We start from the raw sequence: 13935 nt of genomic DNA, 5'->3' as shown, positions 1-13935 counted from the left end.
GGGGGGAAGCAGTCTTATTATTTTAGATTGTGAAAAGTGGAAAAACTACTACTGGCATCACCTAAAAGACTCATCAACCTAAAACATCAAATATTTATGTATGTTGGCTAGTTGAAGCAAACACTAGCTTCTTTTTCTCTTGAGGGGCCAACAAACACAAGATCTGCACCCACTCTTGCCAGTCTCAGTGGCACTGGTCAGCAAACGCATGTTGGTTGGCGTTGTGAAGTCTGCAGAAGCTATACTATAGAGGAAATATAGGTGCTGTACGTGATGCCCTCAAACCAGGAAGAGAGACCGATTTTCCGCAGCTTCAAATGTACACAGTGTGAAGCTCACAATGAGCAGTAAAAACAGAATAGGCAATTTCAGTACGGGAGAGAGCATCTGCAACTGTGAAAGACTAAAAGCAACGCTAGAATTCAGCTTTCCGATGTTGTTTACCATGATAGGTTAACACAAACACTAGTTTAAATGTAAAACCGCTGAACCATTTGTGCAATTTTGAAAGAAAAAAAAAATATCTGGGAGGTTTATGAACATCGTTGCCTCCATGGGAAAGGTGCAATGCTACTTCTGACCACTTGAGGGGGACATTGTTACATGCACCCATCACAGTGCTAAAGCTCTACATGGGTTCATTGAAGATCTTCATATTGTTTCCTAAGGCTTCAGTTTTAAATGCATGGATGTGTAGCTATGGATTTGTCACATTTGTGTTCTGCACCTTCTTTCTCTTCTGCATTATACTCCATCCAATATGAAAATGGACTTTGTTACGAGGCCAAAGAAACTTCCTGCCAACAACTACTATTTAGATTAGCCTAAACATTTCTGCATATAGGATAACATGGTTAGTAAAGCAAAGAGGAGACCACTAAGTAAACATTTGGGAATCAAGCTGTCAAGTAAGAAAGGTATGAAATGCGATTGATATTTCATTACAGGAAACTTGCAAACTAAGAATATCTTACATCGTCCACTTTAGGTTCAGCAACAGGCACCCACTTGTAAATTCTGAGAGAAGTATCACCAACAGTCACCCATTTCTTTTCCCTGAAAAACGAGAGCAAATATATATTTCAATACATAAATACATTAGAAAGAACAAAGTAAAAAAATATAGCCCAAACTAGGGATGTTCAGATACCAAGTACCGTGCTCGGTACATGTACAGATACTTTTGCCGAGTATCAGCACTGGTATCTGAACATCCCTAGCCCAAACAATGCTCCTTCACATATAGTGTTACAGCAGTGTGACGAAAGCTAAAAAAGTATGTTTCCAATTAAACCCAGCACCTGAACCTTGTTGGGGCCCATTCACACCACACACCTCCTTAGACTGCATTGCTCAACGCAGATCCAATGCAATAAGTGAAAATCCATTGACTCCAAAAGGTTCACACCACGGTGCTGCATTGGAGCATGCTTTATTAAAATTAATTGAGGTGCACCAAAATGGAAATTTCAAAACCAAAATAAAAATAATTGTCAGGCCGAAATTGAAACTGAAAATGTTTTTTATTTAAATGTTTTCAAATTTTTTTTAAAGATTTTATTATTTATTTTTTATAAACTTTTACATTTTATTCATTAAATATTTTTATTTTTTACTTTACTTTTAGGGGCTTTGGGGAAATATTAGGGGTCTAAACAAACCCCTGATATTTCCCTTTTGAAATAGAAAAAGATAGGGCTTAATGTATTATTGCTGGGATTTGTTGTGCTCCTCTATAGCTGGTGGTATTCTGCATTGATTGCTATATAAATTTACACTTTCCATTTCACTATATTGCACACACTTTTTTACTTCCACCGCTCCAAGCTTGCTCCTGTGATGGACTGCAATCTCAATACAAACTAGTAGTCCCATCACTGGAGCCATTTTAAAAAATGTATTTTATTGTTTATCCAAGTAATCGAACTTAATAATCGGCTAACTAATCGATTTTGAAAATAATCGTTAGCTGCAGCTCTAGAAAAATATATTTTTCTGTATCCCCTGTTATCAATGAACAGGAATACTCAGTGTTCCTGTTCATTCATAACATGAGGACATAGTAAGTTTACTATAACTACAATTATGAATGAACAGAAGGGGATGTAGATCACTCCCATTCATTCATAATTGAGGATACAGTAAACATACCATGTCCTCAATTATCTACAAACACTCACTGATCACTGATCGTTGAGTGATTGTACTGCTCTCCTCTCTGACACGCCGTCACAGGAGGCTGAGCGAGCGGTGTAGAGAGGAAAGCCCAGCCTCCTGTGACAGCGTGGGCTGTCTCCGCCCCCACACTGCTCTGCCGGACTATGATAGGAGGCTGAGCTGTGTGGGAGGAGAGACGCCGACCGCTCGGCCGGCTGTCACAGTTTCTCTCCTCCCCCTGGGACACAGAGCAGCGCCCAGCGGGGAGGACAGAAAGCAGGGATGTGACCATATATTGGCAGGAAAATTGCACTTTCTGCATTTAGCCAAAAGTGCCATTTTCGCCTGATATGTTTCGGCGGCCGATATACCGGTGCATCCCTAAAAATTAACACTCTGCATCTAAAAGCAGCACAACATGTTACAACTCTTCATAACATGCTGCAATGTACATTAAAAAGGGAAGAAAGATTTATTTTGGTTCCTGCTGAAAAAAAAAAAATCTGCATATCAATACAACAGGTTAAACAAATGCACTTTAACAAAGCCATGTTTTTTAAAAAAGGGATGTAAACAGATATCAAGTGCATTTAACATGCATTAATGTAAGCTAAATTCAGTGGATGTGGTGTGGATCTATATGTGAGCTTGTGTCTATTGTGGAAACATTTATTCTTCTGGCTCATAGGGAAGGGCACGCACAACACCAAAATGGATGCAGGCTGGGGAATGTAAACACAGCACTGAAATCCTTACTCACTTTATTATCACCTCCCTTCAAATCCAGACAGGATGCGAGGGAAAAGATCCAACAGGGACAGAGTGCAATACATGGCTTGACCATTGTTCCAGCCTTCTCTTACTCTTCTATAGAGAGCCAGGGCTGGACAAATCTCAGGAGCCAAATTACCTTTGATATTTCCACTAGCTGTTGTCCTAAAAAAAAATTCATGCTGGCCCCTGAATTTCATATTAAATTTGTCCCCCCTATAAAAAAAAAAAAATGTAGAAAATAGGAATCACCAGCACTCAGTAGATAATATTCAGATAATAACGTCTGATGAAGGGACCATGCGTGGCCCAGAAACGTTGGTTACTGTGATGTGTGTGACGATTGGTCCGAATAAATGGACGTTATCCGATTATCTGATTATCTACCGAGTGCTGGTGATTCCTATTTTCCAACCAATTGATGTGCATGGCGCCATCCGTGATGATTCATATTATTACGAGCACCACCATTGTGATTTGGGCTGGAGACGCTGTAAAGCTGGCCATACACCTTACAATTATCTGCAGATTTTCTGTGGTCAGATGGAAAAAGTTCATTACAGTAGAAATCAGTTGTCTAATTCACCTAATTAACCATTAGAAATTCAAAACGAACATACCAAGAAAAAAAGGTTTTGAATTAAATTCTACTGGCGATGTGTAAAAGCCATAAGGAATTATTTGGGTTTCATGCTTTAAAAAATATGCTAAATCACATATTTAAATCCAGATTATTTGGGTAGCAAACATTTGTGAAATTATACAACATGTAAAAAAAAAAAAAAAAGTTGCTGCAAATATGGTGAATTGTAAGCAGATTTAAAAGAGAACTATGGGGTGACCTTTTTATCCCATAGTTCTCTTTCGGGTTACGGGAGAACATATACTAACCTCCTCCCATGACCCAAAGCTAAGTATATCGCAAGCTATTGCTTGTGATATACTGAGAGCGCCGCAGCTGGAACAGATCCCTTCAATACTCTCGAAATAAACCCAGCCGCGTGAGTGACAGCTGGCTCTGCCTATCTAGAGCAGAGCTAGCTGTGCCCGCCCCCTCCCCTTTCGTTCCTCCACTCAGTGCTGGAGGATGGGAGAGGGGAATCCTGCGGGAGCCGTGAGTGACAGTCACCGCTTACTGCAGGGAGACGATCGGGGAGTGGACGGCGGCATGTTTCTGCTCACTTCCTGATCAATAGAGCCGAACTGTGACAGCTTCTTTGTCACAGGTCGGCTCTGTGTGGATGAGTGGAAATCACTCACTTCATACTTCTCCTTTAACGCATGTTAAAGCGATTGTCAATGTTTGACCTCAAAAGATTGGCAAGCATAAAGAATTTAAACAAAGTAGGAAGTGTCGACACAAAATGTACTTTGGGAAATGCACTGTTAAAAGGAGAACTATTAGGTGAGTGCTTTTCACTCACCTCATAGTTCTAGCCGACCTGTGACAATGAGACTGTCACAGGTCGGCTCAGTAGATCGGGAGGTGAGCGAACACATACCGGCGTTCGCTCACCTGTCGAGGCTCTCTGCCGTGACAAGGGAGGGGCTGGGTTCCCCCCTTCCCGCTCCGATCATCCAGCGCTGACTGGAGGAACGGACGAGGGAGGGGGCGGGTACAACTGAATCTGCCTCTAGATAGGCAGAGCCAGCTGTCACTCACGCAGCTGGGCGCATCCAGGCATAATTGTCGGGATCCTCTTCAGCTCCGGCGTCTCAGTATACCACGAGCAGCTGCTCGCGGTATACTGCGGCATCTCAGTATACCGCGAGCTACAGCTCGTCGTATACTGAGCCTAGGGTGACGGGAGGACGCTAGTTTGTGTCCTCCCGTTACCCTAAGGAGAAAAGCCTTAACATTATTATGGAATCCAGGAGCCAGCTCCATTAACAACAACTGCAGAAAACCTCAGTGGAATTCTATGAACTCTCCTAAGGAATACTTTAAGAATTCTCAGAGATGAGGTCTAGAACAGGTCAGAAGGAGATCCCCCCCCTCTGGCGCAATGGACAGTTCTAAAGACCTGGTAGATCCAACCCTACACCAATACATACATTTTAAATAGTGTTGCACATTAAATACATGAAAAGCAATAACTGTGGCAGGATATTTTGGTGGCGGCATTGTCCTATTTTCCCCTGGGTGCATACAATAAAGGATGTTCGCAGTAGTGAGACACTGGCAACCTTCCTAGATGTCTGGTGTGTGAAACTGAGCAGCATCTCAAAATAAAATAGACCAAAGAGATCCCGCAGGAGAAGAACACATTAGCGCAATGTGTGAGATCTATAAAGCAGGCTCTCAAAATGAATCATTAAAGCTTTCCCTTACACAAAGGATATGAAAATGTTTGGAACCATTTATATTTGGACACTTGTGTCTGTTTTCTTTTCAATCTCAAGGGATTGTGAAGTCAAAGTCACAGCAGTGGGAATATTTTAAAAGGGAAATATCAGGGGTCTGTTTAAACCCCCAATATTTCCCCGATGCACCTAAAAGTTAAGTAAAAAATAAAAATATTTGTAAAAAATAACATTTAAAAAAAAAAAAAAAGATATATTTAAAAAAAGTTAGAAAAAAAAACATTTTCGGTTTTGGCCTGACTTTTTTTCCATTTCGGTTTTGAAATGTTTGTTTCAGTGCACCTCTAGTTTAAACATCTGTGCTACAATGCATTTTTAGATTTAAACAGAACATGATTAAAAATAATGCATACCAAAATACACATGAACTACTGAACAATTGGAATGGTCGACTCTCTTCGCAAGTGATGTAAAAAAAACATGTACACATCCGAATACCACACAGAAATTGCGTGCAGCTTCAAGAACACAAGTGCAGACTAGGCCTTCCTGGAAGTGTGTGGGAAAGGTTTATACGCAGCAGGTGCAAGCGGAAAGAAGAGAATTCCTAATATTTGGATAAAGAAAAAAAAAAAAGGAAGCGCAGTGCAACGAGAAGTTCAAAGGACAGTGCAAATCCCCTTAAGAGAAAGCAGCACTTTACTCGGTACACAGACGCACGTGGGTTTCATTGTACTGCCATCACAACTGGAGACTGCTTTCTGTGAAATAATGGACCATCTGTGCTCATGAAGGCAGCTGACAGGACAGGACCATTAGCCTTCATTCACGCCTGAGCGTGAATATATTATTTTGTGTAGCAAGTTTTTGCGTCTTTTTACGTGCCTACATTAAGTTGGTGAGTTTTTGTGAGCAGATTGTGACATGTTGATGTAAATGGGTAAACACATGCAAAACGCATGTTTTTAGGCTTTTCATTGAAGTGCATGGGGACAAGAAGCGCATAATCTCCCAAAAAGAAGCTCATGTACTTCAGGTAAAATAAAACCACTGACATGTAGGGTTTTTATGACAGAAGAGACTCTGTATGACTGTCATAATTACTTCTCCCTGCCTGTCAGCATTTGTGTGCACATGCGCAGCTCATTGCACAAGCTCAGCAAGGTCCTGTGCCGAAAAGCAGTAACTCCCGTGCACATGCGACGGAGCTGAATCATCCAGGCCCAGCCAATCAAAAGGCCAAAGATGCTGAATCCATTAGAAGACCAGGAGAAGAAGGCAGCACTGGCAGAGGAGGAGAGCGCTGACATAACAGTGCAGGAGGGGATCACCTGAAAGGTAAGTCACCCATAATGTGCCAATATCCTGTTCATACTGGCACATTATGGGAAAACACCTCCTGGGGACCCTTTATAACCCCGTTTATGCTGGTGGTTTAATACCACTTTAATTAGCATTTCATCCATTGCAGTATAGACGGGAAGGGGACACTGCAAGGGTACTTTTATTTTCTAAATTCCAGACTTTCGTTTTCATTTAATCCTGGACGAGTGCCAAAGTGTGATTCTTCTCCATTCAACCCGAAATTAAGGAAACCTTTCTCTACGTCCTATTACTGCAGCACAGTACTGCGGTGGCAGTAAATTGGCTCAACGGCATGCTGCTAAGTCAAGGAGAGAGAAATCTATGTATTGTATTTGGCTCCAGGTAACACATATTTTCAGAAGGTTGTTATGAATGTCAGCCTCCATATCCCTCTATGTACAGAATTCTAGGCACATGCATTTCCTTTGAGGTTTGCATTATAATGGACATGGCAGTCCACTTTGAAATGCACGTCAATACGTGCTTAGATTTCAATGGGTGTCAATCCAGTATCATTGTCTATTCCAGACAGCATAGTAATACAATGGCATTTCCATTTCACTGTATGCCAAAATGTAGCTATCCTTAAAAAAAGGGGAATACTATAGAATAATACAGGCTGCAAAACTGACCACCATATTTGATACCTACCATTATCAGACAGGTCCTAGATCAACATGAACAAACAGTCCCCTCCCAGCTACACAATTAACTACATGTGAAGCAGAGGAACAAAGGGGAGCGAGAGGAGTATATGAGGTCACCAGAGGAACTCCCAGGTACATAGACCCACAGCACAGCCGTAGCCACGGCCATCCAAGGAAGCTGCTCAAAGGGAAGGATGGGTGTAGCTAGGGACCTGCTGCTAGACATCCCCCTTTACTCTCTGCCTAGGGCTGCAGGGTTACCGTGGCCCACAACAAAGCCTTCCATTGACAGGGGGTTTCTGACTTCCACATTTCACTCACCCCATAGGGAGAAGGAGAAAAAAACAAACCAAGAGCTGTAAGAACTTGCGTGTTAACAGGAGGCAGAAGACACAAGAATTGAAGGTGCTGCCTCCTAGGAGCCTTTTAAACTCCCTGGCCTTGTGTTTCCTGCAAGAGGTAGGGTCATCTCTCTTTGGTGAAGCATCCTGGAGGATGAAGTGGTGGAAATTTTTCTCAAATTAAGGAAATTCTAACAGTGAATGTGGTTGTCATTCAGGAAGCTGCATGCATTCCAAAATTGAGTGTTGGAATCAAATTAAACTTCCAATGATGCTCCTCAAGTCTCTGATGGCATTAAGTGAAGATAAGGGACAAAGTGAGGGTGTTTATTTTTTTTAAAGTGCATTACTATACAATGTGACACCCAAACCGTGAGATATTTCAAGGCATAGTCCACCTTTTGTAAAAAAAAAAAAAAATTAAAAAAAAAAAAAATGTAATAAATGAACACACCTTCATAAAAGAAAAAAATGGACATTGATTTTTTTTTTCTTTTGCATTGGAGCCTGCAAATCATAACAACCGAGCCGTGAATAATGGATGGTGGGTGCAGTGCTCAGGCTCCTACAGAGCCTTACTCAAGCCCAAGCTCTGAATGGAGGTAGGGCCTTCTGATATGGGACAGGGGGAAGTAATCAATGGGCTATAGGTGTGGTGACGTTGCCACACACGGTCCATTGAGATCCAGGTGTCTCTCTGTTGCAGTGGCAGAAGAGGCTTGTAGTCTTTTTTATTGACAGGTCCTCTGAATGGATACGCGAATGAATGCTATGGCTGCCATCCCGCAGTTCATGTAGGTGGGAAAGGGGGTGGAGTAGTAGGCCACAAATATGACCTACTAAAACAAACTAGGACCCTCTGGTAGAAGAGACAGTGTGCACATCTAGTTACCACAGGGCTGGATGAATACCAGGATCAAGGTAGCCAAAGCACCTTAGAAATTACAGCTCTCTAGTTATGGCTAATGGAGCTGGCTGTGAAATAATCCTATGGCCTCCTGGAATGGACAGACTGGCTCCTGAATACCAGATTATTTTGTGCACCTCTGAGTTAACAACTGATAATGGTGATCTGCCAGCACAGTACACACAGGGTAAATATGGCAAACATTGCACCTCAGCCCCCTCATTAAAGCAGATCTCCGGGATACTCTCACCTGATCCTCTATCCCCCTCCGCTCCCTTGACACCCTCACGTCCAATGCAAGTGAATGCACCTCGCATAGAAGTGATGACGTCAGTGGGGCTTAGACCACCGGAGCTCGGGGGAAAAGATGCTGCAGGGAGCAGTCTAGCAGCCAGGTAGGATCAAGGGAGCATATTTTCTTTATTTGCACCCCTAAACCAAAATGAGCAGTTAAAGCTTGCAGTGCGGGGGTAGCGCCACTGCAAGGGTCAACTCTGGAAAATCCTGGTGTTCCTCATTAACATTACATAGAAGGCTCCTTTCACACTTAGGCGTTTTGTCGCTCAAGGGTAGGCGCAACAAAACGCTCACGACAATGGATCCCATTCATTTCTATGGCCCCTGTTCACACTGGAGTGTTTTGTCGCACTTCGTTTCCCATTGAAGTTTATGGGACCAAAAAGCACTGAAATCTGCGAAAAAGTAGCTCAAGCAACAGGCGTTTTTCTGCTTGTGACAAATGCTCAGGTGTAAACATGGGCCATAGAAATGAATGAGATTCCTTGTCTCAAACATTTTACCGCGCTTACTTTCGAGCACCAAAATGCCTAGGGGTGAATAAAGGCTGAGGGCCGATTCACACTCTAGTGTTGTACTAAAGGCACAGTTTCCCCGTGTTCAGCGCAAGCTATTGCACAACGCAATGTGACGCACTCCATGCGTTCTGGTGTGTTGTGTTGATATTCATTCTGATGGGAAACCCCATTGTACCTCCCAGGGGCCATGCAATATGATAAAAAATATAAAAAGGGTAAAGCGTACGGAGCGGTTGTAAACCAGATCATTTTAGTGAAATACAGACCAATTTCAAAGTATGCGGCAGGTACTTTTCTTTCCATATTGTTCCCAGTATGTGAGATGTGTCACTGAGGTGGACAGGCTGACATTGCACTGATGGTGATTGGTCCATGCAGTCTCCGTCCGCACGCTGTATGATCTCATAGAGGACTCGGCAATGCTGATATGAGGACATTTAAATGTCCGACCAATCAGCGGCCTCCTGCTCATCCACCATGACTGACTATTGGTGTGTGAACTCACACCGGGGAGATGTACAGATCACAACAAATCGAGAAAACTTTGTCAACACGCTGCAGCCACACCGGGGGACTCCGATCACACCATCCATCTGAACTCAATCAATATCGGGGGGACGATTGGCAGGGCTGATCCCGGCAGTGTGAATGGAGAGCCCGTGTGTAGGACGAGATCGGTCATGGAGCGGGTGTAGAATGGCCTCGGTGTTATGAGATCGGCCATGCCGCCAGCGTTTAAGTGATCGGCCACGGAGCTGATGTTTAAAGGGTTCTGTCATAGTGTGATAAGATCGGCCATGAAGCCGGAATGTACGATGGAGCCGGTGCGTGATGCGATCGGCCATGGCTCCGCACTTCCTCCCGCAGCCCCATATTTCAGGCGGCACGAGCAGAGGACAGGGCTTGGTGGGGGAGGGGGCTGGCAGCCGGAGGGCCAAAGCGCTAAATTTAAAAGCAGTCTGTGCCCGGATAATCCGGAGAAATCAGTGCCGCTCTCCAGTCACCGGGGGAGGGGGAGGAGGGGAAGTCACCGGATCAACCCAATAATGAGGCCGCCGCTCCTCTTCCTCTCGCCGGCTGCAAACAAATGGCTGCCGGCTTTGGCGGGAGCGCGGAGAAGAAAGAGCGAGCACACGGGTCTCCTCAGTCACCCGCCTCCTCCCCCATGAGCCGGCAGCCCCGGGATCCAGTCACGCCGCCTCCATAGCCCGCAGCAGCAGCGCCTCCCTCCATTCCTCCTTTGTTGTCTGTTTTTTTTTCTTCTTACCATTTCCGTACTTTTTCGATGGCGGCCATCACCCGTTTGATGTCATCTTTAGCCCGGCTTCGTGTCTCGGCTCGGACCGAGCGCCCCGACATGGCTGCAGTGGTTTATCGGGGAAGGGGAGGGCAGGGAGATTCTACGCCGGTTACTTGTCTCTCTTTCTTCTCAGCTCTCTCACACATACGGCCGAGCACAGCCAATCCACGCATGCGCAGTGCGCCGCCCGCTGCTGCTACTGCTCGACCGCGGCGGGGGGATGGGGAGCTGAGCGCTGCACACCCACAACACAATACAGAGCTGCTTGACTCCTTTCATTCATTGCATATGATCGCCGCTCCATCTGCCTGACCGGACGGATATTGTCAGCCAGTTTACCAGGGACAAAATAAAGTTTTTCAGTAGTGTTCGTTTCTTACATTATGACTTTATCAGGGCTAAGCTACAACAATGGTTGTCATAGGCACACTGCATAGAATGAAGGATCCTGGAAGTGTCCTTGTCTAATGAGTGTGAATATGGCAGACCGTGCACATGCTGGGGGCCCGGGTTGAATGACAGCACGTCACCTCAGCAGAGAATACCATAGGGACAGCCCTGCCCTAACCCCTCACACATGTACACTATATTGCCAAAAGTATTGGGACACCCCTCCAAATCATTGGATTTAGGTGTTCCAATCCCCTCCATGGCCACAGGTGTATAACATCAAGCACCTAGGCATGCAGACTGCTTCTACAAACATTTGTGAAAGAATGGGTCGTTGTCAGGAACTCAGTGAATTCAAGCGTGGTACCGTGATAGGTTGCCACCTGTGCAATAAGTCCATCCGTGACATTTCCTTGCTCCTAACTATTCCACGGTTAACTGTTACTGGTATTATAACAAAATGGAAGCAACTGGGAACAACAGCAACTCAGCCACGAAGTGGTAGGCCATGTAAAATTAGAGTGAGGTCAGCGCATGCTGAAGCCAACTGTCAGCCGAGTCAATAGCTACAGACCTCCAAACTTCGTGTGGCCTTCAGATTGGCACTCAACATTCAACAACAGTGCGTAGAGAGCTTCATGGAATGGATTTCCATGGCCAATCAGCTGCATCCAAGCCTTACCTCACCAAGTGCAATGCAAAGTGTCGGATGCAGTGGGATAAAGCACGCCACCACTTGACTCCACTGGAGTCCACCACTGGAGAAGTGGAGACGTGTCCTCTGGACATCTCTGTCTGGCAATCCGATGGACATGTCTGGGTTTGGCGGTTGCCAGGAGAATGGTACTTGCCTGACTGCATTGTGCCAAGTGTAAAGTTTGGTGGGGGGGGGGAATTATAGTGTGGGATTGTTTCTCAGGGGTTGGGCTTGGCCCCTTAGTTCCAATGAAGGGAAATCTTAAGGCATCAGCATACCAAGACATTTTGGACAATTTCATGCTCCCATCTTTGTGGGAACAGTTTGGGGAAGGACACTCAGCATTTATGTATTAGAGCTACTCCAGTCCCCCAGTGTCTGGCACACGTTGTCATAGAAGGGGCCCTTCAGCTGTGGTGAAACTACAAGTCCCATGAGGCATTGCAAGACTCTTTGACAGCCACAAGCATGATGGGATTTGTTGTTTCACTACAGCTGGAGGTTACCCACCCCTGGCATAGAGGGGCAGGCCTGGAGGGTCATAATCTAAATCTGATTTACATACAGGGTTCTATTGCTGACATTTTTTGGTCATGCTTAAAGTGTGACTATAATTTGTCCTAAGGCTTTTCCCTGAGTGGGAAGTTTGTGTCATCATTCTGGGTATGTGCATTGCAGTTGTGTCTAAAGTCATTTGTAGAATATTTCATTGACAACAAGGAGCCTACAGCTACCTTATGGCAACAAATAGTAAATTTAAGAGTAAGTACAAAATAAGAGTAATACATTCTTTACAGGAAGTGTAAGATTACACTGCTAGACCTTATAATATCCAGGTGGCATTAGAATTAGGCTTTTTTATTTATTTCTAGATGTGTTTGGACTTTTTTCTGCTACATGTATGGCCATTCCTATAGTGCAGCAGCCTCACTAGGCGCAGCCACAGTGTCCCAGGTTGCTCAAAGCAACCTGTAATGCTCTGTACGGCTTACCGCCCAGCTCCCTGAACTTATTGGTTGCCAGGGAACTGAGCGGAACCCGGTAATCATGTCACATACAATCACATGCGGAGTGGCGGCAGACTGCCGCTTTCGAATGCGGCTGCTGTCACCCGATCAATAACTGGAACGCGTGACAGCAGCCGCTTCTTAATGGCATATTTGGAATTCCTGCCGTAGTAATTCATAGGTTCTTGCCGCAGGAATCCCTGAATGTACATGCACACCTGGTATGAATGTAGCCTTAAAATTAACCAAACACTTGACCCTCTGAATTTTTAGGTGGATCTTGCATTCTACAATTAAACTCAATCTATTAACCCACCATCGCAAATCGCACGGCCTAAGAAAAAACAAATTACCAAAATAAAAATGAACGTAGACCCCGACTTCTGGCCAGTTTGTCTTGGCAATGGTGACATCACTCAGCAGTGTGTAGGAGATAATTTGGGATCCTCAGCTTTCCCAGGATCTGCAATTATGCCAAGTGATGTCCCCCTGGTCCAGGCAAGCAGGCTTTTCTCTAAGGTAACCATTTCTGGTAGTTTTTTTTCTCTTAGGCCTTGCAATTTAGGATGGATTGGGGGGTGCTCATAGACAGTAGAGGGTGGTTGGACATCCTCTGTCCTGTCTAACTGATGTTTCCCCCATCAGCAGTCAGCTGACAGCATTGAGGAGAACCCATAGATATAACTTAGAAGTACCGTCTCAATGTTTGAAGTAATGTGTTAAAGTACTACTAAACCCTTCATCTTTTTTAACTAATGAATCCAAATCAAACAAATATATACATTGCCCAGCAAACTATTTCTTTACATTATTGCCCAAGCACTTACAGCCATCATGTTTCAGAACAGCTGACTCCAACTCTCTCAGCTCTGAACCTCCTGTCCAGGACAAGATCACAAGGGACAGAGCAATCTTCAGCAGCTGCCCATCTACTAGCCCGAAGGAGGGGGTGGGATAGCAGGCAGGAGGATAGTGGCTTGACTTGCTGTGTCTGTGTGAATGTGGAGACACACACAGCTTACTAGCACACACACAAGGGTGGCTCCATAGGACACTGCAAGGGAAAGAAGCCACCCTAAAACAGGATATCAGGGCCAGTGATCAGGGGACCAGTTGATTCTGCAGGAAGCTTAAACTTGTAAACATCAAGGAGCAGCATCCATTGTAAATTATATCAGCATTTAAATATCTTAAAAATATTTGGCTTTATTATCATTGGAAGGTGTACGTAGCA

The 13935-nt window shown here is 44.5% G+C and overlaps 1 protein-coding gene across 2 annotated transcripts in view; it reads right to left on the bottom strand.

The window, feature by feature from the left end:
• Window positions 1–10787, bottom strand: part of BCL7A (BCL tumor suppressor 7A) — a 28674-nt gene extending 17887 nt beyond the window's left edge. For both annotated transcript variants that reach the window (XM_018557076.1, XM_018557084.1), the window contains exons 1-2: window positions 10575–10787; window positions 975–1056 (exon numbers count right to left, since the gene is read on the bottom strand). In XM_018557076.1, coding sequence (XP_018412578.1) covers window positions 975–1056; window positions 10575–10666 — 174 coding nt within the window. In that variant the 5' untranslated portion in view covers window positions 10667–10787. The remainder of the gene's footprint in view (window positions 1–974; window positions 1057–10574) is intronic.
• Between the last annotated feature and the right edge of the window lie 3148 nt (window positions 10788–13935).

This window comes from Nanorana parkeri, unplaced genomic scaffold (assembly GCF_000935625.1).
Source record: "Nanorana parkeri isolate BGI_ZX_2015 unplaced genomic scaffold, ASM93562v1 scaffold13, whole genome shotgun sequence".
Taxonomy (NCBI): domain Eukaryota; kingdom Metazoa; phylum Chordata; class Amphibia; order Anura; family Dicroglossidae; genus Nanorana; species Nanorana parkeri.
This window is presented reverse-complemented; position numbering and strand designations above follow the sequence as displayed.